The 24,360-nt window shown below is 42.6% G+C and overlaps 1 protein-coding gene across 1 annotated transcript; it reads right to left on the bottom strand.

The window, feature by feature from the left end:
* Positions 1-5,132: 5,132 nt before the first annotated feature.
* On the bottom strand, positions 5,133-12,436 carry LOC107123970 (SH2 domain-containing protein 1B-like). The gene is made up of 4 exons (XM_015427338.1): positions 12,303-12,436; positions 10,208-10,271; positions 9,635-9,797; positions 5,133-5,173 (listed from the first exon to the last, which is right to left on the bottom strand). The coding sequence occupies exons 1-4, from the start codon at positions 12,434-12,436 to the stop codon at positions 5,133-5,135; spliced, it is 402 nt and encodes a 133-aa protein (XP_015282824.1).
* Between the last annotated feature and the right edge of the window lie 11,924 nt (positions 12,437-24,360).

Raw genomic sequence — 24,360 nt, 5'->3', positions numbered from 1 at the left:
ACCAACCATACTTAAAAGCCAAATCTTCCATCTTCATTTCAAACGTTTTTCCCACGCCTTCAACATATTTATTTGATTTATACCCCGCCCTCCCAACGGCTCAGGGCGGCTTACATATGGCAAAGCCAGAGTAAAATACAATAAAACATATAAGCTACATATTTAAAACACAATAAAACCATCCTATTTACACAGTGCTGAGCCTATATTTAATCTTCCAAGATGGGAACAACCACCCAAATTTGATGGCCAGCTCTCCTGGCAAAGCGGTCTCCTGCTACGCTGTTCTGCCAGGCCGGGCCAATCCCCCTTTAACAGGGCTGCTCACGACGCACTACCTCGTTGGTAGAATAGTGGCGGCGGCGGCTCCTACTCAAACGCCTGTCGGAACGTCTTACAGGCCCTGCGGAACTGCATAAGGTCCCACAGGGCCCAGGTCTCATCTGGTAGCTCATTCCACTAGGTAGGAGCCGCCACTGAAAATGCCCTGGCCCTAGTAAGGGCAAACTTGGTCTCTCGGGGACCTGGAACTTCCAGGAGATGGGAGTTCCCCGATCGTAGTGCTCTTGGGGGAACATACGGGAAGAGGTGGTCCTTCAGGTAAGCCGGACCCTGGCCATTCAGGGCTTTAAAGGGCTCTATATTGTATCCAGTCCTCCCCTTTATGTATAGAAAAAGGTCTTATAACTTCTGCCGGTACAATCCAAAGTGGTCTCTCATCCGAGAAGAACCTTCTGTATTTAGTCCATGTATCAGATAGTGTTCTTCTAATATAATGGTGTTTAAAAAGTCCATCCATTTTCGTTTTCTCATACCATAAATAGGCATGCCAACCAAATCTGCAGTCATGTCCTTCTAGCGCCAACAGTTTTTTATTATCCAACTTAATCCATTGTTGCAACCAAGTTAAACAAACCGCATCGTGATATAATCTAAAGTTTGGTAGCTAGAATCCGCCTCTCTCTTTAGCATCGCATAAAATCTTCATTTTAATCCTTGGTTTTCTCCCGGCCCATACAAAATTTCTCTTTGCCAAACTTTAAATATCTTCACCTCTCTCACTATTGGGATTGTCTGAAATAAGAACATCATTCGTGGCAAGACAGAGAGCAGCGTCTTTTACGACACCAAAGATGGCTAGAGCCAAAAACAAAGAAATGCAAGCAGCAATGGATACGATGGAAAAGAGAATGATGGACGCTGTCCAGGAACTGAAGGAATTGGTTGTATCAGAAGTAGCGGAGCTTTAAAAAGAAGTGGGAGAATTAAAACAGGGTTTCAAAATTTGTCACAAAAGTCTGCGGAAATGGAACAAAGAGTGGAAGATGTGAATTTAAAAATGGACACAGTGGTGAAAGAAAATAAACGGATAGATACAATGATGGAGTATAGAGCTATGCAAACTCACCTCAGATTGAGGGGGGTGGAAGAGAAAATGGATGATGATATTCGTGACAGAGTGATTAAAGCCTTTGCAACACATCTCAAAGAAGATGCTGATGATATAGAATGTAATTTTGATTTGATCTACAGAGTGAATTCAGCTTATGCGCAGCAGAAAAATCTGCTGAGAGATGTGATTGTACAGTTATTAACCAAACGGATGAAAGAAGCTATACTCAAGAAGCAATTTACTGATCCTTTGGAAATGGATGGGAAGAAGATAATTGTAATGAAAGAGCTCCCCAGAGTAATTATTCAAGACAGAAAGAAATTCAAGAAGCTTACAGACAAACTGAGACAGTTGAGCATAAGATATAGGTGGGAGATATCACAAGGATTGAGTTTCAATTTTCAAAGCCAAAGACATCTGATCAAGACAACAGAGCAAATGCTCAGATTTTTGCATGATAACGATAAAGACTTTGGAGATAAATAATTGGAGATCATGATGGATTACAAATTAATATCGAGGAATGTAAATGGACTTAATTCACCTTGTAAAAGAAAAATTGTAAAATATTGGCTGGCAAAACAAAAATGCAATGTTATTTGCTTACAAGAAACTCACATTCAAAGACAAGACTTTAAATATTTGGTCGCCAAGCAATTGGGAGAAGAGTTTTATTCACTGGCTGGGAAGAAAAATAGGGGGACTGTGATTTATATTAAAAAAGAACTTGAACCCAAAGAAATTTTTAAAGACAAAGAAGGAAGATATATTGCGGTGGAAATCAATATGCACCAAAAGAGAACTTCAATTGTAAACGTTTATGCCCCCAATGGAGCGAAGGAGAAATTTTTTGAAGAGTTGACTCAGGAATTGGATCAGGTGACCTATGAACAAATTGTATTAATGGGAGACTTTAATGGTACGATCAATAACAAATTGGATAGAAAAACAAAAAAGCCAGATGAAAAAACAGGGAAGTTACCTAAAATATTTTTTAATTTGGTCAAGCAAGAGAAATTGGAAGATCTATGGAGGAAATGGAATCCTACAACCAAAGACTTTACGTTTTATTCAAATAGACATGATTCTTTCTCAAGGATTGATATGATTTGGACAACTGGTAATTTAGCTTTAAAAACAAAGAAAGTAGAAATACTGCCGAAAGTGAACTCAGACCATAATGCAATTTTATGGGTATCAAAGGAAGGAAGGAAGAAACCTAGATGGCGATTGAATGAAGACTTGTTGGACCAGCAGGGTCTGGGCTTTCAAAGGACTATGTGTTTCCTGAGGAATAAGGGATCAGGCTTCTGGGATAAACTTAAATAAAAAGGATTTATTTGAAGAACAGAGTAAGAAGTTGTTTAAACTGTCACTGTTTGGGAAATAGGTATTTGTAAGTAATTAGGTCAACTGTATCACACTCTTTGTAACTTTCTCTTTTTACTTCAACTTTTCATAACACAAGAAGGTCTCTCCTTCAGACCTCAGAATGAACTGCTCATCAACTGTCTTATTCAGCGCTAAGACACAGAACTTAACAACCCACACAGGGAAGCTTCTTCTTATAACTGTTTCAACACAGAACTTCTGCTTCTCTCTCAGAAGTCAGAACTTAAAAACCTATCAGTTGCTTTCACACAGCACTCTCTTCTGACTGCCTAACTGTTTAACTGTAATCACTCTTAACAGTCACTCCTGATAGACATACAAATCCTCCACACAGCATCCATTCCAAAACCCCTCCCCCTCTCTGTCACTCACCAATCATACCATTTGCCTGCTTCCAGCACCCTAGTCTGTCATACATCCATACAAACCAAACTTTTAAAGACACACACACAAATAAACATGAAATCACCACAAGCAGTAATGAGAGGACTATTAATATCCCTGAACAGCAGAGAAAAGAAAAAGAGACTGGAGCAGCAAAATAAGATTTTGGAAAAAATTAGCGTAAAGGAAAAAGAGTTAAAGAAAAGACCGGGGAAAAAGAAAATAATTAAAGAGATTCAAATTTTACAAGAACAACTGAACACATTAATGAATCAAGAAATTTATTGGAATTTGAAAACGTTACAACAAAAGTCTTTTGAAGGGGCAAATAAACTGGGAAAATATTTGGCGTGGCAATTGAAGAAAAGGTGAGAAAATAAAACAATTAGCAGAATAATAGAAGGAGAAAGAGAAATTGTGGACAGTAATGGAATTAAGAGAGCATTCTATAAATACTATGCAAACCTTTTTGGAAAGAAGATAATAGACAAAGATAAAATTAAGAATTATTTGGACAAAATAAAGATGCCAAAAATATTGGAGAACATGAAGGTAATGTTAAATAACCCAATAACAAAAGAAGAAATCTATATGGCTATTCAGGAGGCGAAGTTGGGAAAAGCTCCAGGACCAGATGACTTTACGGCAAAGTTTTATAAGAAATTCAAAGAGGAGCCAGTCCCAATCTTTGAGCTCTTGACAAACGAAATAAGGGAGAGAAAGAAAATACCAGAATCATGGAAAGAAGCTACAGTTTCACTTATTCCTAAAGAAGCGCAAGATTTAACAGATGTGAAAAATTATAGACCAAAATCTCTTTTGAATAATGATCACTATATCTAATAGCCAAGTGGCCCCGTCTGTGCGGATCGCTATATCCGCACTTGGGGGGCAGGGGGAGGTTTGTGCACACGTGGGGCAATCCCCACGTGTGCACAAAAATCTAAAAACTGGACAAAAATATCGGGGGGATACTTAAATCCCCCCGAAACTCACAGAACGTCCCCTGCGCATGCGCAGGGAACGCTCTGCTGCCGGCCTTGCCCCCGCTGCTTCGGAGCCGGCGGCCCGGCCAGCCATGCAGCCGGCCGGGACCCAGAGAGGCCTGGGCGGCTGCAAGCCACCCAGCCTCGCTTCAGAGGGGAGGGGAGGGGAGGGGGAAGAGACGAGCGAGGCCCAGCAGCAGGAGCCGCCGGGGCTCGCTTCAGATGGGAGGGGGAGGGGGAAGAGACGAGCGAGGCCCGGTGGCTGCAGCCGCCGGAGCTCGCAATGGAGGGGAGGGGGAGGGGGGAAGAGACGAGCGAGGCCCGGCAGCTACGGCCGCCGGGGCTCGCAACGGAGAGAAGGGGAGGGAGAAGAGACGAGCGAGGCCCGCCGGGGCTCGCAACGGGGAAGGGGGGGGGGGAAGAGACGAGCAACATTTTGTTGCGGGTCCACTCTTGTTATAAGCTATTTGCAAAAATCATTTCAGAGAAACATTGACCTTTATAAGAATAACTATGACAAACTGTGGCCTACGATACAAGAAGACATTAAAAAATGGAATACTTTGAACTTGTCACTTTTGGGGAGAATTTCGGTGGTTAAAATGAATATTTACTTCAAGGTTGAGGCTGTGTAGCGAATCAAAATAATCTAATCAATTGAGACAGAAAAACAGGAAGAATTCTTTTAGCATCTTATAAACTAATAAATTTATTGTAACCTTCCTTGGGACAGAGTCTGCTTTTTCAGACACGTGAAGGGTAAAGGGGAGAATTTTTAAAATAAAAAGTGATGCAAAAAATAAGAAATACAAGAAGTAGTCAGCATAGCACCTTATACATTATTATACCTAATGTGAAAATCACTATGCAGAGCATTATAATACAGAACCTAGTCAAATTAATAAAAGATTTAATCAACAAGTATGCAGCTACTGGTGATGAGCAGGCATTATCATGTTGAGAAAGCAAAACTCATTTTATTCAGGTACAACATCAATATAATCTCCATCTTCAGTGTCTGGAAACAAAAAGATAAGACAACTGATTATTTTTATGATTCTGAAATCAAGCAAGTAGTCTCAAATGAGATGATGTGACGGGTTGTATTAAATCAATTACTGTTGAAAGGTACTGTGTACTGCAGAATGAAAATGCAGATAGAACAAAGAGGCTGAAACAACTTAGTAAGGAGTCACCTTGTGTACTGAAACCTTAATGGTTTAATCTCTGCAAATCCCTGTTAGAAGATGGTGACTTGCACTGGAGAAGCAGCAGGAGGTATTTTTAGACCCTATCCCATCTGTTGCTTCTCCACTGCAATATCTTTTTCTGGCACTGCTTTGCAGTGAAGTAGCCATTGAGGTTTTAGTGCACACGGTGACTGCATAAGGCATAAGTTCTAACCAAGGTCTTTATACCCTTGCAATACCAATTTACACAGGCATAGATGGCTTTAAAAGGGGATTCGAGCAATCCCCAGGCTTCCAGACTCTGAGGGTAGCCAAGGTCCCATGCTCAGTGTCCATTAGCCAAAGCAGCAGCTTATGTGGTACCTATAAGGCAAACAAGATGAGTCACAGCTGGGAAGTGGGGGGGTGGCAACAGCTTCCTACAGGAATTCCTCAGATCCCCATTGGGGTTCCAGAGGTGCGAGCCACCAAAGGACTTGCTCCAGGATGAGCCAGGCCCTTCATAAAGCAAAGGGAAGTTGGCTGAGAAAGAGATCAGAGAGGACATACTAGCTTTGGCTCCTGAGGTTGAGCGGAGTAGGCTCAGGAGAGAGGTGAAGAACCAGAGTGATGGAAAGCTTCCCTCTCAGTCTGAGGCCTGTGGGCAGGTAAAACACTGACATCATCTGGCATGGATCTGCCAGATGTGGGCAGGTCTTCTACAGGATTAGATTAATGGAAGATAGGTCTTTCAGTGGCTACCAGCCATGGTGACTGAAGGGAATCTCCATGTTCAGAGGCAGTAAACTTCTGAATACCAGTGGTAGGAGGCAACATCAGGGGAAGAAGAGATTGGATTTATACACCGCCCTTCACTACCCAAAGGTGTCTCAGAGCGGCTTACAAACTCCTTTCCCTTCCCCTCCCCACAACAGACAGCCTGTGAGGTAGGTGGGGCTGAGAGAGCTCTTGACAAAAACTGCTCTTTTTCAAGGACAGCTCTTATCAGAACTATGGCTTGCCCAAGGTCATCCAGCTAGGGGAAAGTGGAGGAGTGGGGAATCAAACCCAGTTCTCCCAGATTAGAGTCCGCGCACTTAACCACTACACCAAACCGGCCTTTGCCTCTGTTCTCTGTTGTTGGGCCTCCAGAGTAACTGGCTGGCCACTGTGTGAAACAAGATGCTGGACTAGATGGACCACTTGTCTGATCCAACAGGTCTCTTAGGTGCTTAATAAAGAAGCCAGTCAAGTGAAGAAATATAGTCTTGCTTGCCAGTTTTCCACTACTAAAATGTTCCACTACCAAAATCGTTGTTTACATTATCCAGCAGAAACTCATTAGCATATATGCCACACCCCTGACAACACAGCTCATTATATTAGGCCACACCCCCATGCTACCAGAAGTGTGGTCATCCAGCCACACCCATCTTTTGCTTCTTATTCTGTTTACCTTGTTTGTTGCCAAAACCCAGGGCTTTTTTTGTAGCAGGAACTCCTTTGCATGCTAGGCCACACACCCCTAATGTAGCCAATCCTAATGAGTTTCTGCTGTTGGGTGTGTCTTATTATGCTAATGAGTTCCTGCTGGGTGTGACCAATTCAGAAGCCAGCCAGAACTCCGTTCCTGTGCGTTCCTGCCCAAAAATAGCTCTCACATTGTCCATATGAATTTCAGCTCTGTGTGCACCTACTCATTGTAGCTCTTAGGAGAAAGTATTCCAGAATTGTATAAAAACATTTCTGATGGTTTACACTCTCTCTTTTTTACATCTCTCACACCTGAGAGGGATTGATTATAAACATGAAGTAAGTGCCTTTAGTTGCTTGCTCAGGGGTCATTTCGTAGAAAAAGAGCTAGGGGAACTCATTAGCATATGCCACACCCCCTGACATCAGGGGCCCGGCGGTGGACCTGTAAGGCCAGCGGGAGTGCGAGGAAGCCCCGCCAAGGCCTTCCCTGGCCCCAGGCAGGCAGGGGTGGGGAGAGGCGGGGAGGAAGCAATTTACCCTCCCTCTTCTCCTGCCTCCTCCTGGCTGAATGAGGGCTGGAAGCGGGGCGGCCGGAAGCAGGGGGCGGGGCTTCATCATGTGCCCCGCCCCCCTGCACCTCACCCAGGGGAACTGCGTTCCCCCGCGTTCCCCCCCGAAATGACCTCTGTGCTTGCTGCTTACACTTAATCTGACATCAGAATTGAGATATAGCCTACCAAGATTAAGCTGCATTAATAAAATTAGCCATAAGAGAGTTAACTACACTGAGGCTCTCAGTACCTTTCATAGACCTTGTTGGCTTCACATCCTTTAATGAAAGATGCTGGTGAATGAAATGGACTCTATACAAAGCATGTGAGCTAATAATGAGCTATTGACCCAGGCACTATTTTCCCATATTAAACCTCTATTTTGCATTCCGGCAATCTTGAACATTCCCTAGTTTCTTCTTTTTTCTAGTTTTGACATTACTGTTCTTGGGATCACAAATCTGTTTCCTTAATTTATGCTTCATTCTGCCTGGATTTACCTAGGCCATGTTTGGCTGGTGGTTATCTACTTGACTCACAAGTGTCTTGAGAGTTAGAAAGGGGAACCAGAGAAAGGACTGAAGGCTGTGAATGAAGTGCATGGAAGTATCTCGTTTTGTTCCCCAAAATAGAGAACACGGTCTTCTTACTAACTGAAGAACATTGATCACTCTTCCAGTCTGTCTCACTTGTCCCTACAGGGTAGAATGATTTAAATCAAGCTACTCTAAATCATTGCTTTAAATTAAGTTTCCCATTTTGAAATGCATGTATTTCCTAGAAAAGCAGGCATAATGTTTATAACAACTACAACTTACTGATCCAGTGGAAAGCTCACAATAATAAATATGACATATTATTATACAATTAGATATAAAATAAAAGACTGCCAGTGTGGTGTAATGATTAGAGTGTTGGTCTATGATAGAGACCAGGTTTAAATCCCCACTCTGCCATGCAGGCTCACTGGGTGTCCTTGGACCATCCACATACTCTAAGCCTAACTTACCTCACAGGGTGCTGGTCGTGTGGATAAAATGGAGGGGGATAGAATGATGTTGTAAGCCACTTTGGGTCCCCATTGAAGAGAAAAGTGGGGTTATAAATAAATAATTTACAGTGTTTAGTGCTTATTTTCCACATTATAGAACTAGATATGGTTCCCCATAGAAAAACAGCATAACTCAATCAGAAAGATGGTCATGATTAAGTTTTAAGAAATAAATATACCTATTAACATGTTGGTTTTTACTAAAATGAGAAAAATGTTAGCTCAGGTTAGCATAAAGAGAGGCAATAGCTGCATTTATACTTTTTGCAATATGGCTTCCCCCAAAATCCTTGACTTTTATTCATTCTCAAACCTTTCCCTTTACTTTACTATATTTACTATAAAGATAGAAGTTTGTAGAAATATATGTTCTTAAATATGTATAAAGGTGTTTTGGTTGGATTAGCCTGCACAGATAATACAGTTTCTTCCTTCATGGGCTGGTCTGCAGTGAGTTACTTTTTTAAAGCCCACAAATGCCTCTATTTTTGGTCCATATAGTCTTGTTTCTAGCTTTTTACAAGGTGGAATGCTTTTCTCAACTTCTTCCTGCCTCAGATATCTACCAAGAAGGCATATTTTAAAGACAAACAAAGTCTACAAAAAGGTTGTTTCCCAGTTAAAGAAAGCTTAGTTGTTTGATTAAGGCACTGATTTAATTACATGAATTAGGGTATTAATAAAATATTCAGAACTATTATTTTGTTAATAGTTTTTATTAAACTATTATTTTATTATACTATTTTATTAAAGGGAAAGAAATAGTTTTGTTGATTTATTTTTAGATTTTTTAGATTATACATTCACATTTCACAAGTACTATCACAGAAGTGGTATTGCTTCTGGAGTGAAAGAGAGAAAGGATTGTGTGTTCTAAAATAGCACCAGTAACTTGGGGTTTAGTGAGTACTTAAACTGAGAAAAAATAAATCTGCTGTGTGATTGACATTTTATATACAATATTTAACATTGATTATTCAGCAGAATTTTGTAGCTCTCCTTTTTGAGTTTTTTCTGCCTTTTTTGCATATGATGTAATGTATGATGGGGTGCTTTTTAAGCATTTTCTCTGAAAATTGTTGAGGCACATCTTCATTTTCCTCCTTCCTCGAAAGTCAGTTTTATTTATAAATAAGCATTCATTACAAGCTTGTTTGTTAATGGGGGAGTGAATCCCATGATATCTCCTGTCCAGAGTAATCTTATTCACTTGCCATTATGTATATCCTTACCAACATAATCTCTTGGATTATGGCTATGCTGAGGTCCCTGGTGGAATGTAGATCTATTTACTGGATAGCACAGATGGATTACTAGTCCTTGATTGGGTTTTTCGTAGTTAGCAACTAAATCCTTTAAAGTTCTGAAGTCTTGTCTTGGGCCTCTTTCAGAAGTCTGTAAAATAATGTGAACAATATGTGAATTGCTGCAAAATTAAAATTTAATTCTGAATGTATGAATAGCAAATGTATTTGAGCCAAAGAGTATTGACTGGTGAAATATTATTTTCAGTGAAACTCATTAATACAGCATTATGAATACAAGACTATAATGAACACAGCTTTTAGATATTTTCAGGGATGTAATGGAGTTGGATCTATAGTAAATGGATAATGTGAGCATTAAGACTGAATGGATAGCAAAAGAATTCTTAAAGTAGCCAGTTAATTTTAATAATTAAAGGAAGAAGTTGTATAATATGGAGTACAAATAGAACTCTGTTATGTTGGGGGGGGGATAGGTTAAGTATAAATTAGCAAGAAAATATTTCTTCAATTTGGCTTTATCTAAAGACATTTTCTTACCTGAATCATATAATGTCCATTACGTTTCCTGAATATTCTGTAAGTATAGACAAGCTGTTCATAGCTGAAATTAAAAAGTAAAAAAGGAAAATCATTAATTTTAAATGTTAGGAAGCTGATGTATGCTGAATAATCATATATCTTTAGGTTTATATGCTGTGTCAAAAATAATTATTTGAGAGCTACAGTGAGAAATGACCATGTGAGTTGCCAAGTAGTTGCTTCCTACCTGTTGTCACATAATACTAGAAGCTGCCCATGGTAGATTCCTGGCTACTCACATTTACCCACATTTACAATTACTGTGCAGTCCTAAGTAGAGTTGGACTCTGGGTGTAAATTCTTAGTATAGCACAGCTATGTTTGTAATTTACTAGAAATTAATTATCGTATGGCATTGTGTGTGGTATAGCCAGGAGATCTGAAGCCTTAAGTTCTAACTCTTTTAGTGAGCTAGAGTTATGGGGAGGGGACTGAGAGAGTTCTGAGAGCTGTGACTGACCCATGGTCACCCAGCTGGCTTCATGTGGAGGAGTACGGAATTGAACCCAGTTCTCCGGATTAGAGTCTGCTGGTTCTCAGTTTACTAGAATTAGATTCCCACATAGTAACCTAGTCACAAAATCTGTTACAGTAATGGCAGGCTGGTAACGATCCTTACTGCTTTTTTTTTGGGGGGGGGTGTAGCAGCTAAGATCTTCATTGATATCTAAGGAAACAGATCTCTAATGCAAATAGTACTATTCTTTTGTACAAGTGCCTAGTCAACTGTTGAAAGTTGTCTTCTGTCTTGAAAACAATGTGAGAAACAAAAAAAAATTCTTGCAATTTAGTATAAAGTGTTTTAGGAAATTAGAACATCGGATACAACCAGTTCCTCTGAAGAAGATTCCTCATCAGAATTGGGAGAAGTTGCACCCAAATTACCCAAAGGCAAAACTGACTTTGATAAAGATAAAAAGAAGGGAAGAAGAAACAAGAAGAGAATGTAACTGAAACATAATACTTGAAGAGATAATTATCTTGCTTACTTGCTTAGAGCAAATACTTATACTTTAAGCTTTTACTGATTGTTATAAACTGAAAAGAAGCTTTACTCATGTATGACTTAATATGAGAAACTTGAATAAGCGTTTATTATCAGCAACATATATGCCTTTAGTAATGCTATCCTATCACCTGTAGTCGGTTAGTGTTTACCCACCCCTTATTTCTATGTAGTGTATAGTATAAAAGCAACAAACAATTTTTGTATATGTATATGTGTGTGTGTGTGTGTGTGTGTATGAATTAAATTAGAACATGTATTTGGAAAAGCCAGAGTTTAGTAGAGCAGAAACTAATGGTAGCTGTGAATAACGGAGCTTTAGATAAAAGAATTTGCCTTATACTGAATGAGACTATTGTTCTATTGATACCAACATTTACCTTAATTGACATGGTCCACAGGAGTAATTCAAATATGGGAACTGGCTTCACTGTGAAATCACTATTCTGTATATGGTTCTATACATCCAAAGGGTGCTTATCCAGTACTACACAATGCCCTTGTGAAGCGATGTTATGGTATTGTATGATGGGGTTTGAATCAAAACAGATTGCTAATTACAGAACATTTTGATTTTGATTTTTTGACCAATCTTTCTGGTTAGAAAATTTCAATACCATTTGCAAGGATTCTGGAAGTAAATTGTAGATTATTAACATTTGTGTGAAAGTGAACTTTTTTGTATATATATTTACTACATATTTATGTACTGATTATTATCCCACCTTTTAATCTGGGTCAAACCCACAGAACAGTGTGCAGTACAAATTGAATCTGGGGGGAAATTTAGAATTTTCCAAAAATGTTGATAGTGCTCCCATCCCCAAAAAATCGTACAACAGGGGGGGAAATGGTCCAGATGTATAAGCCCTTTGAAATCAGTGGTGCTTATTTTATCCCTGATTCATTGTCATTAAGACATGTGTGGAAGTAACTCCAGTTAAACCAGTGGGAATTGCTTCAAAGCAAATGTGCCTAAGATTCCTGTAGCTCAATTTCTCTAGTTTCTTTCCAAAAGACAGTTTAAAGAAAAAGGAAAATACTTACAGCACACAAAGGCACAAGACTCCTGGTATGCTCTGGCTGTCTCGTAATAAAAAACATCCATTCTTTCCTTTTTGGATCAGTACTTCTTCACAACTTTCTTTTGTTATATTTCCATGAAAATATGGCAGCTCCATTTGCCTGTAAAAATTTGTTTTACAGATTAATTCTTAAAATCTGCCTGTTCTTTACTGAACTGAAACCAAACTGGTAAGGAAAGGATGTTGAAATTGACACAATGTTATGTCGGTTTAACAACTTGGTTGTTTTTCATCTTTTTGAAAAGGTTTAGACACCCACGAGACAGCACAGGAAGCACAAACTGATAAATGGTTTAGTCATTTGCAGGTATCTTTAAATAAAAGTCTACAGATTTGCATTATAAGCAAAGAATACCATTTTGCATTGTCTGAGAAAGCGGAGGTGGGGGTTTAGCCCAACCTAGTTTACGTATTATAACTGATTTAGAAGTTCAGCCAGTGTGATTCAGACATTCTTTGTATACAGCACTTGGCTGCACACCTGATGGGTATATACAAGGATCTGCCTGGGTTGTATAAACCAAGCCAAATAGAAGGCTTTAAGAATCCATTCATGTGCACATACACAAGTGTTTGGTACTAACAAAGAGAATGACACTATCATCTCTTTGGTGTCCCAATGCAATACTGTGTGTTGGATAGAGGAATACCACCAAGGGAACTTCCAATCAGTGTTATGTGTGTGTAATGTACTAAATCCTTGTAGATTCACCCATGAAAATCAATGGTGTATGATTATCCTTGCTCTATTATAGTAATAAGCTCAGGATATGTTAAGCTAGGTCTTGGGAAATAATATTCTAACAGCTTTTAAGTTCCCCTTGGTAAAATAGTAATATTAGCCTACCTCACCAGGATGTTGTAGGATCAAAAAATGCTTGAATGTGTTTTTCATGTTAAAGAGATTATAAATGTGAGTGTCATAAGATTTGGGATGGGCAGCAATTTTGTCCTCATCCCCTTCTGAATATATAGAGCCCTTTGAAGTAGTCTGTTTCTCTTTATAAAACCAAGACTGCTTTTATTTTGATTTTAACCTGCTCTATATCTGAAGAAGTAAAATTTAAAAAGAACTGGCACTAAAACTAAGCTTTATAAATATACCTTTAAAATAACACTATTTTATTTAAAACATTTTTATGCTGCCTTTCCACCAGATCAGGGTCCCCAAGACGACAAACATAAAAACATTAAAACATTTTAACAATTAAAAAAAACATTTTAAATGATAAAAATAATTCAATAAAAACACATAAACGAACACCAGAATCAGGGAGGAGGGACAGCAACCATTATTCCAAGTGAAACAAGTCTTGACTAAGACATCAGTCTTAAGTATCACGCTCATGGAAGCAGTTACCCATGAATGAGAAAGCAAGGACTTAGTGATACAAGTAGTATTAGATTGTGAAATTGGATACTCACAAGATGTCACTGTAACACAGGAAATTTGTTATGTCAGGAGAACCACCCATTCTTTCATTCATGACTACTTATTCTGTATTCTAATAGCCAAGTCAGCCAGATCTGAGGTTCCAGTCTGGTGACTGGAGCCGTAAATGGACAATACAGATATTTTGAGAAACCTGAAGCGCACCCCAGGTTTGCAGAAAAATCTGAAATTGTATAAATAAATAATGGGAAGTTCATAAAACCCCAAAATGATAAAAGGAGCTCCTGTAGCTTTAAAAAAGAATACCCTCAGTGGCCGTTGCTAGGCAACCACAACAGGCTTGGTTTTTGTCAGTAAAAGGCAGGGAAAGGGGACAAGACCCTTTCCAGGACTGTTTAGCCTTTGAAGGAAGACTCATCAGGGCCAAGCCTGGCAGGAAAACTGGGAGTCGTGATACTACACAGTTTCCATGACTCACCTAGATGAGGCTGCTTCCTAATGTTGAAGAGCAGCCACTCCAGTGGGGTGTAGTGGTTAGAGTTTCAGACTGGGTCCTTAAATCCCCATTCTGCCTTGGAAACTCACTGGGTGACCCTGGGCCAGTTACTCATTCTCAGCATAATTTACCTGACAGGCAGGGCCAGGAGCGACCATTAAGAGCATCGGGATACTTCTCCCCCCCCCCTCCAAGCCAGCCTATCCTGTGACAGAAGGCAAGGTAGAGGAGACAGAGCCGAGCCTTCCAGAGCTCAGTGTGAGAGGCAAAATAGGGTGGTGCCTGGCTCAGCCCATGTGAGGCAAGGCAGATGCTGGCACCCAGCCAAGATCCTTATAATGCAAGGCAGACGCTGGTGCCCAGCCAAGTTTAGGCAGATGGTGGCACCCAGGCTGAGCCTCACACACAACAAAGAAAAGGAGACAGCAGCCCCAGTCTGGCTGAGGCCCCCCCCCCATGAGGCAAGAAAGAGGATTGCGCCTGATTTGGCCAAGCCCCTGTGCAAGGCAAAGGGGTGGCACCAAGCCCTGGCCTGTTTGAGCCCTGCACAAGCCAAGGCAAGTTAGAGGATGGCTCCCAGCCAAGCCCCCTGTGAAGCAAGGCAGAGGCTGGTACCCGGCTGAGCGTGCAGGATGAGGCAAGGAAGAGGGCAGTACCTGGCACAGCCCCACACAAGAGGTGAGACGGAGGAGGTGGCAGTGCCTGGCTCATTCTGTGAAAGGCAGATGCTCTTGCCCAGCCTGGCCAGGCCCCACACAAGGTGAGGCAGTTGGCAATGCCCAGTCACGTCCCACAGGTGGTGAGAGACGGAGGGCAGTGCCAGCTGAAGGAGGCAGTACCTGGCTGTACAAGACACTGATAAAGGTAGTTAGATGGGAAGGAGAGAAGAAAGCAGAGAAGGCTGATGCTATGGTGGTTGTCTTGTAAGAAAAGGGATGTTGAAACAGAGGAAAATGAATACCCTCCATAAGCCCTTGCAGGTACCTCCAGACAACTGGGCCTGCCCTGACAACTGGCACTATGTAACTGGGCCATAGTTTTCCTGGCTAAAGGGTGCCAGGGGTTGGGAAGTGTGGACAACAGAAGATGGGGAGGAAATAAAGGTAAATTAGCTCTTGGATGGGAAAGAGACAGATGGGAAGGTGAGAAAGAGGCAGGAAATGGGGGAGAGGTTGTGGGGAATTTCAAGGAGAGGAAATAGTGGGGGAGAAGGCACTTCACCCCACAAGTCCTTGCAGGTTTCTGCTTGTCATCTATAATAGTTACAATTTCTGGATTTTCTTCCCAAACATGTTAGAAGGCAGGAATAACTTCCTTTGAATAAATGAAAGGAAAACAATTACAATAAACTGTATTTGAGGAACCTTTGATTTCTGGCTTTGGAGAAGTCAGCCAGGGGAGCTACAAAACATTTTAGTAAATAACATCTGGGCCACATTTCTATACCTTTTCCCACCGTTTGGAGGTCATCTTGCTTACACTGTCTCAGTAATGAGATACTTATAGAATAGGGAAGGGGCTATGGCCTGAGTGCATGTTGGAATCTGTGTGTATGCACTCTGCTAACATGATTGGTATGATTTGACAGCATTCAGCAGTTACCTGGGGATAAGAAGGTGCTTAAAGTCCATCCCCTTAAACCCTGAAACTGGTGTTAAGCACCATCAAAAATGATTGTGTGGTCCAGTTGTTGCCAAGCAGCCACTTCAAATGACATTAATATAGACTCTTAAATATGACTGCCTTGTGAACTGTGAAAAGAGTGTGTCAGGGCAATGGACAATGCTGTAGCCCAAAAACAGTGCCTTTATACTGGACTAAAGGGATGTGCTTTAGCCAAGGGGAGCCTAAGCTAGATCCCAAACCAGACATGGACTCCTGGACTACAAGAAGCGTCTTGCTCCTGCATCTCCAGCAGCACAGTGCAGACCAGCAGCCCTGACCTCCATACATGCAGAAACAGCAGCAGATCACAGAGGGAAGCCATGCTCTGCAAAAAGGACAAGACGTTCCTGCACAGATGCCATGAATACCTCCCTTCTTCATCATGCACGCATTCCCACCTCTACATATAGTAACATCAAAAGAAGCATACATTCCTTCCAGACTAAAATAAAAGGATGCACCGGATGACGACAGTAGCAAGCCATCAAGTCTTCCTGCTGCCCTTCAAGATAACACAGCTGTCAAGCATCTGGTCGTTAATCCAAAGTACCAGTCCTGCAACCTGATTGGTTCTCTTCCTTTTTTCCTTTGTCTTTCCCATTTTCATAAGAGGGGTTACTCCTAGCCAAGCCATCACCTGCAATTGCCCAACCATTAATCCCTTTTCTGATCTATTCATAGGTTAAATTTTTAGTTCATATTTCCTGGGGACTATGTGACAACAGGCAACTGCCTCAGGTCACATTTTAGGAATAAAAAGAGAGCATCCAGCCGCTGCTCTCTCTCTTGCTTTTATCTTTCCTAAACCCACTCTATCTTGCTTTTTCCGTTCTTAGCACTGTTTGGAACTTTCCACATGTATTGCTTGTCAACTCACGACCCCTTCCCATATTTTTATCTTTTTTTTTGCTGCCGAGTCAACTTGCTGAGTGATGAATTTTTAAAACCTAGCCTGAAAGGTTCATGTCTCATACTATCATCAAGTGGTTCTCACTAATAACTTTTCAGTTCCAATACAGCACATGCTGTAGTTTTTTTGTAGGGAAACCAGTGCAACGTCCTGGACAGTGTTTTGTTACAACATGGAAAAGAATGTGATTGCATGGTGTTTTGTTCATTTAGCATGTAAAAATTAGATCTCATGGGCTATGATAGCTCATTAAAAATTAAAAAGAAGCAATAGAAAAATGTCCAGTTTATTAGGACAAAGTCATGGATAAATTTTAAATTTTATTTTTAAAAATTATTTTCCTCAGGATGTGATCATACATCTGCAATTTAAAATTACCTCAGAATGTAATCTCAGGTTTTGGTAATCCTAAAAAGAACACTGTGTCAGAAAATCTCTGTCTCTTTGTGTACAAATTCTGAATTTCTGATCTTTACCGGCATAGACTGAACATACCAAGTTTCAGAGTATGATAGCTGTGGGAGTAAAAGTTTGGGGCCTTGTCATTGCCTTCTGGGACCTGTCACTCCAGGCCCAGTACACTTCTGCTGCTCCCAGGTAGGGTTGCCAGGTGCAATCGTCATGCCGATGGGGGGATTCGGGGGGTGGTCGTCCCCAATGCAATGATGCTGTGCGGAAGTGATATCATTGTGCCGGTGAAGTTGGGGGCGGCGCTCTACTTTTTGGATAAACTCTATGGTTCAAATTGGGCTCAAACCAGAGTTTTGTACAAAAAGCAGAGTGTTGCCACACGACATTGCTGTTCAGGGGCAGGGCTTCCCCTGCCAGCCAGCTGGCCAGCAACTGGCAGAAGCCCCCAAAATTGGGGGAACCCCCACCCATACCAGGGGTTTGGTAACCCTACTCATGGGCTGCTCATTCCACTATGGAGGCCATCATTGCAGTTCCAGAACACTTCTGTTACTCCCAGGGATCGTCATTCCACTCTGGGTCCTGTAATTCTAGTCCTAGAACACTCATGCTACTCCCAGAGACCATCACTCCACTCTGCAGGCTGTCATTGCAATCCAAGAACAGTCTATCTGGGCCCAGAGACCTTCATACAAAATCCATTCCTCGTTTTAATTGCCACTTTTTGTGCTGTAGTGTATTTCATTGGAACCCATGCATGTCAGTTTGGGCATAACTGGTTTCCATTATATCCAGTGGGCCTTCAAGCCTCTCCCATTGTTTCCAACAGCCAATCCTGTCCTTCACTTTAGTATATCCCACAGCAAATACACCAGAACCTCCCAACTGTGCAGAAGCAAATGTTGTGTGCAGACAGCAGACTGCAAGGGAAAAGCTGAGTAGAGGGAGGAAGGAAGCAGGGAGAGTAGGGCTGTGATCAGACAAGCACTTTGATCCGTTGTCGTTGCTTCTCTCCAGCGGATTTAAAGTACTCATCCAGACAGCAACATCTATCTCCTGTGCTTATCCCAGTCTTTCCCGATACCACAGAAATTCCAGTATTTATGTATCCCACCAGTTTCACAGTGCTCCTGTGGATGTGTGATCACTCTTGTGTAGTGAAGCTGTTTGGGAAGTCAGACTTCCTGTTTCACTGCCTTTTTTTTTGTGTTACTGACTTGCACGTAAGCAAATATGCGCTTCAAGCAGTTCTTGTGAATTTCGTCACCCCCTCCCCTAGCCCACACCAGCTGAACCTGAGGATGAGGCTTATCTCTCTCATTCTTTCCCCCCTGACTTTCAAAAGCACAGTTTACAAAATATTTCCCCCATGCTGATCTACAGATCCCAGCATCCTCTTCCAGCAATCCCATTGGCCACCAGCTGCAGCCATCCTGCCAGGAGTTTAAAGCGCTGCTTCCCATAAGTGCCTATGCACATGTCCAGAAGACAAATGATTAAAGAAAACTACCCCCCACCCCTTCCGTGGCCGCTGCGTCTGATCAATCAACCATGGGGTGAATGTTCAGTAAGGCGGGTTAAAGGGGGAGGGGGCTTTCTGAGCAAACCTTTCTGTTTCAAAGAAACCCAGATAAATTAGAGGTGGCTCCAGAGTGTTGGATCCCCAAGCATCGAGAATAAATCCACGTTTTCAAGAAAAGCAAAATTTATTTCAAAGCGTTGAAGACATACTCAAACACGTTCTTTGTTAGAACTGGGGATACACAGTTAGGGCGAGCATAATAAAGGAAATTCAAACAGATACATATCCAATGAATAATATTCCCGCTGGCGGGCTAATGAAACGGTTGCGCGCCCAGTCCATGGGAACCAGGCAGAACATCAGACAAAACACAGGTGCAGTTCCCATGAGATAGCAATAGGCAAGCATTACAGCATCTTCTCCCCCACACATCCACCAGTAGTTATCTTAGGCATTCCAGCACAGAAGCAGGATAGTATAAACAAGCCGGGTGCAACAAAGGATATTATGGGAAAAGTGCAGAAAAGGGTAACTAGAATGATAAAAGTGTTGGAACACTTTCCCTATGAAGAAAGGTTAAAGCGTTTGGGGCTCTTTAGCTTGGAGAAATGGCGACTGAGGGGTGACATGATCTAGGTTTATAAGATTATGCATGGGACAGAGCAGGTAGAGAAAGAAGTACTTTTCTCCCTTTCTCACAATACAAGAACTTGTGGGCACTCAATGAAATTGCTGAGCAGTCGGGTTAGAACGGATAAAAGGAAGTATTTCTTCACCCAAATAATGATTAACACATGGGATTCACTGCCACAGGAGATGGTGGCGGCTACAAGCATGGACGGCTTCAAGAGGAAACTGGGTAAACATATGGAGCAGAGGTCCATCAGTGGCTATTAGCCACAAGGTATAGATAGGAACTCTCAGTATGGGGCAAGTGATGCTCTGTATTCTTGGTGCTTGGGAGGGAAACAGTGGGAAGGCTTCTAGTGCCCTGGCCCCACTGCTGGACCTTCTGATGGCCCCTGGTATTTTTGGCCACTGTGTGACAGAGCGTTGGACTGGATGGGCCATTGGCCTGATCTAACACTGGCTTCTCTCATGTTCTTATGTACACCTCACAGGGTTTCTGTTGTGGGGAGGGGAAGGGAAAGGAGTTTGTAAGCCACTCTGAGTGAAGGGCGGGGTATAAATCCAATCTCCTCCTCTTCTTCTTGCCATCTGTGAAGGCTGGAGATATCAAGTCGTTTCCAGAAAGGCTGACAATGTGGGATGATTGTAGTACTTTTTGGCACTAAGGACACTGGGAAAATAGAGTAACGAAGTCTTGAAAACCCAAACTTAGGTTGTTAGATAAGAAGCCAAAGCCCAGGCTCTCCAAAGCAGTGTTTCTATAAGTGCTATCTGTGCCACATGCAGGGACAGCTAGAGAGGCTGAGTTGTAGGGTCAAAGTGTGAGATAGTGGTGGGATGAGAGGAAATGGGATTTGTTGGGCCATGGGGTGCTCCTTTTGGAAAGAAGTTGAGCCTGTACTAAACAAGAAAGAACACCAGTATGTTTGGGGGGGGGGCATTTATTTTTATGGTTTTGAAATGTGATTTTTATCACGTTTTTTAAATTACTAGCTGCCTTGATGGCCCTCATGGGAGCAGAAAGGCAGGATACACATTTTTGTAAGTAAATCATTATGCCCGGAATGCCCCACTGAGTGTTCCACCTCCGCCCCCCCCAGGCAGTGAGCTGATTTATGCTTGCCCGCAGAGACTGCTGCGGAGGTCCGGCCGGTGGCTGGGCAGGCACCTGCGGCGCGGGAACTCCCGGTGCTGGGGCAACTTGCTGTTGCGCGGCGTGTGCATCAAGAAAATTAGCCATTCTAATGTCCATCATCCCCGGCAGAGCTTCCATTACATCCTGGAATGCCCTCAACAGGTCCCTCACCGAGTATTCCAGTTCCTCCAGTCGTTCCCCGGTGGTTTCCTCAGGGATCGGATCTCGAGGGTGGGAGTCCGGGGGTGGGTCATAGTCTCCTTCCGTTTGGAAGCCCCCGGCTCCCTCCGAATCCTCTACGTGGCCTCGGGGCCCCGATGGCTCGAACATCCACTCTTCGAGGTCTTGCTCAGAACACCCCTTCTCCGAGGTAGCCCCCGGCTCTGGGAACAATCCCTTGTCAAACAAACTTTCACGTAATCCGCTCCCTCGACGGGAGTACACCTCACGGGTGCCTTGAGTGTTGTACATAGTCCAGTCATCCTGCCGTTGAGTCTTCCGCGGACCCCAGTGCGAAGGGGTCGGAGGCGGCCAAGACAGATGTGCAGGCCGGCGGGGAATCGTTCCCCCCACGGCACCCTCCAGCGAGGCTGCCGTCACCAAAGGAGCGGAGGTGTGTGGGACCGATCCTGAATCCCCCTCCGTTTTCGGTAGGTCTCCCTCAGCTCCGCTCATGATCTTGCCAGATTCGGAACGATAGGAGAAAGGGAGTTCTAACAATATGTTGGATCCCCAAGCATCGAGAATAAATCCACGTTTTCAAGAAAAGCAAAATTTATTTCAAAGCGTTGAAGACATACTCAAACACGTTCTTTGTTAGAACTGGGGATACACAGTTAGGGCGAGCATAATAAAGGAAATTCAAACAGATACATATCCAATGAATAATATTCCCGCTGGCGGGCTAATGAAACGGTTGCGCGCCCAGTCCATGGGAACCAGGCAGAACATCAGACAAAACACAGGTGCAGTTCCCATGAGATAGCAATAGGCAAGCATTACAGCATCTTCTCCCCCACACATCCACCAGTAGTTATCTTAGGCATTCCAGCACAGAAGCAGGATAGTATAAACAAGCCGGGTGCAACAGGGTAAGGATATGTACACAGAGGTCACAGAAAACAGAATGGCAGCTTGCTGACACAGAGCATGGTAAGCTTGATGTCTGAACGTAGCCTAGAGGGGAACGGTGAAAGATGTGACCCTTTCCCCACCTTCAGCTGATTTCTCCAGACTCTCCTTCACTGGGTGAGTGGGCCCACCAACAGCTGTCATTGTTCAGGCACATGATCATCTAAGCCTACCCATGACACTGGCTGTGGTTATAATCATTAAAGGCCAAGCTACATAATAGTGACAATTCTGACAGCCTCTTTTTCTAAGGAGAAGCAGATTGAGGAGTGTGCAGTTTTAGCAAGGCTGAGGGAAAGCCGTGCTTAATCTCTACCTATGTGTTCTTTTTATACAGTGACTCTCCCTTTGAGTTTACAGATACATATTTTCTGTTGACTGTCTTCTCTCTAAACTCATTGGAGCCAAGACTTACTAACTTTTCAAGAAGCCTTCTCTCTGCCAACATTGTTTAGCTGTTCTTTTGTAGTAGTGGCAAATGTTCTGCAGTAGCAAGTGTACAAGAGATTCTTGTCTTTATGCTACTATGCAACTCCTTCTTTAGGCTACCAGTGTAGGCTAAGATACTTTAGCTGATGCATAATGCTGCAGTTCAGCTATTAAAGGACACTGGCAACATAATATACTAGTTCTTCGAGTGCACTAGCTCATTACCATGAGCAGTTCAAGTTGTTGTGGTGGTTGCTGTTCTGTGAAGACTTGAATGCAGGACTGCCTGTAGAAATTTCAGGATCTATGACTCCATATTTGCTATCTGATTTTCATGGTATTTCAGTAGCCAGGCCAAAGTTCAAGTGATAACAGCAGCAGTGCCCTGATTCAAAAGTCCATGTCACGTGTTGTGGGTCTTGCCTGCTGCACTGTGGTTCATCAAGAAACAATTGTGAAGTGATTTTTCTGATCTCTGAATCCTTCATTTATCTTCTCATCAGTCTGACTTCCTGTTTTGTTCATTTGTGTACATCTAAAACATGAATTTCTCTTCTACTGAATGTATGAATAAACAGCTCTCTTTGTTAGTAGAGGCTACAAAACAAGAGCCTGTGGGACTGTGCTGTAGATACTTCCTGATGCAATCATTTATGGCAGTTATTTCCATCATCTAACTTAGGCTGAATCTGCATCTGCTGTGTAAAGCAGTTTCAGTCTTCTCCGGCGCCATTGTACTCTGTTCCCCTTTCCCTCCCATTCTGGCTCGGAATAAAGGCTAGCTGTCTGCATCAGTCCTCACCATGGCAACCTTCAGGGCACAGGAGGGAGAGCACGCTCGAGAGGGGTGAGGCCTCCCGGGGTGTCAGCAGGGCACTACGCTGTGGGGAGGAAACGGCACCCATGACTCCCCTGCAGAAAGTAAAGAGGGTGACCTGGGGGGGCAGAGGGGGGCTGGAAAGTGAACAAGCTGGGTGGGCATGCTTCTAACCCACCAGCAAAAAAAAATGATAGCAGAAAAATGTTCCCTGGATACTTTTAAACAGACGACTGGGGAGGGGGGAGAATTTGGTTCAAGTTGACTGCTTTTTGCTCACAGTGTCTAGAGGGCAGGGAGGAGCAATTAGAACTGCTTTAAACGAGATCCAGATAATGCAGTGGAATGCTGTAGTGACCTAGGAGTGGCCACTACAGGGCAATAAAATAATGCAGACAGCCAATGCTGAGTCGATGCAATAGGAAGGCAACAGCGGCATGCAATGTAGACAGAAATTTGTGAGACGATGTGAAATTGAAGGCACAGCGGTGGGAAAGAACAATGCAGATTGGACCATACACTGACATTCCTGTCAGTGGTAGAGTCTGCTAACGCCTTCCTTAGGGTGCCATCTTTGATAATTCCTCTTCACACACTCTTCAGCACTAACAGCCAGGCAATTTTAAACTTGTCAGATTGTTCTTCAAACCACCCACACTGCTTTGTGATGAACTGTATTCTAATTCCTTAAGAACAACCATTTCAGTTGTGTATTACTTTTAGTAAGGTAGTAAGAAAGGTGTGTGTCATTCTGGTTAGAACTAAAACAATGATGAGATAGAGTATGCATGATCCTAAAGTAGGGGGTTGAATCCAGCAAATCTTACATCCCCCCCACCAGCAGCTATTTCCAGTCCCAGGAAAGTTTATTCCCATGATTGCAGAGCCCTTGTGGACTAATAGTCACACAGGTCAGGAGTCTGCAGTGAGAAGGAGAATGCTCCTAATTGCCATATCAGGCTAGACATTTAGACATAATTTATAATGAATTTATTTATTTTTTCCAGAATTTATATCCTGCCTTTCCGCCCTCACAACAGCCACCAAGGCAGCTAACAAATGAAAACATACACAATAAAATTAATTTTAAACCATTCAAACCACCCTCTCCCAAAGCAATAAAACAATCAAAACCAGAGCTAAAATACATAACGAAACAAAAACAACAATTGAAAACATTGGGCAGGAAGCAAGAAGAGTTGGTTATTGGTTATTATATCCTGCTTTTTTCTACCCAAAGGAGCTTATAATCGCCTTCCCTTCCTCTCCCCACAACAGAGGCCCTGTGAGGTAGGTGGAGCTGAGACAGCTCTGAGAGAGCTGTGACTGACTCAAGGTCACCCAGCTGGCTTCATTTGGAGAAGTGAGGAATCAAACCTGGTTCTCCAGATTAGATTCCACCACTCTTAACCACTGCACCACACAGGCTCTCATGCAAGGATCACTGAGGGAAACGCCAAATGAAGTGAAAAAAATCTTCA

This window comes from Gekko japonicus, unplaced genomic scaffold (genome assembly GCF_001447785.1).
Source record: "Gekko japonicus isolate JY-2015 unplaced genomic scaffold, Gekko_japonicus_V1.1 scaffold1838, whole genome shotgun sequence".
NCBI lineage: Eukaryota > Metazoa > Chordata > Lepidosauria > Squamata > Gekkonidae > Gekko > Gekko japonicus.
This window is presented reverse-complemented; position numbering and strand designations above follow the sequence as displayed.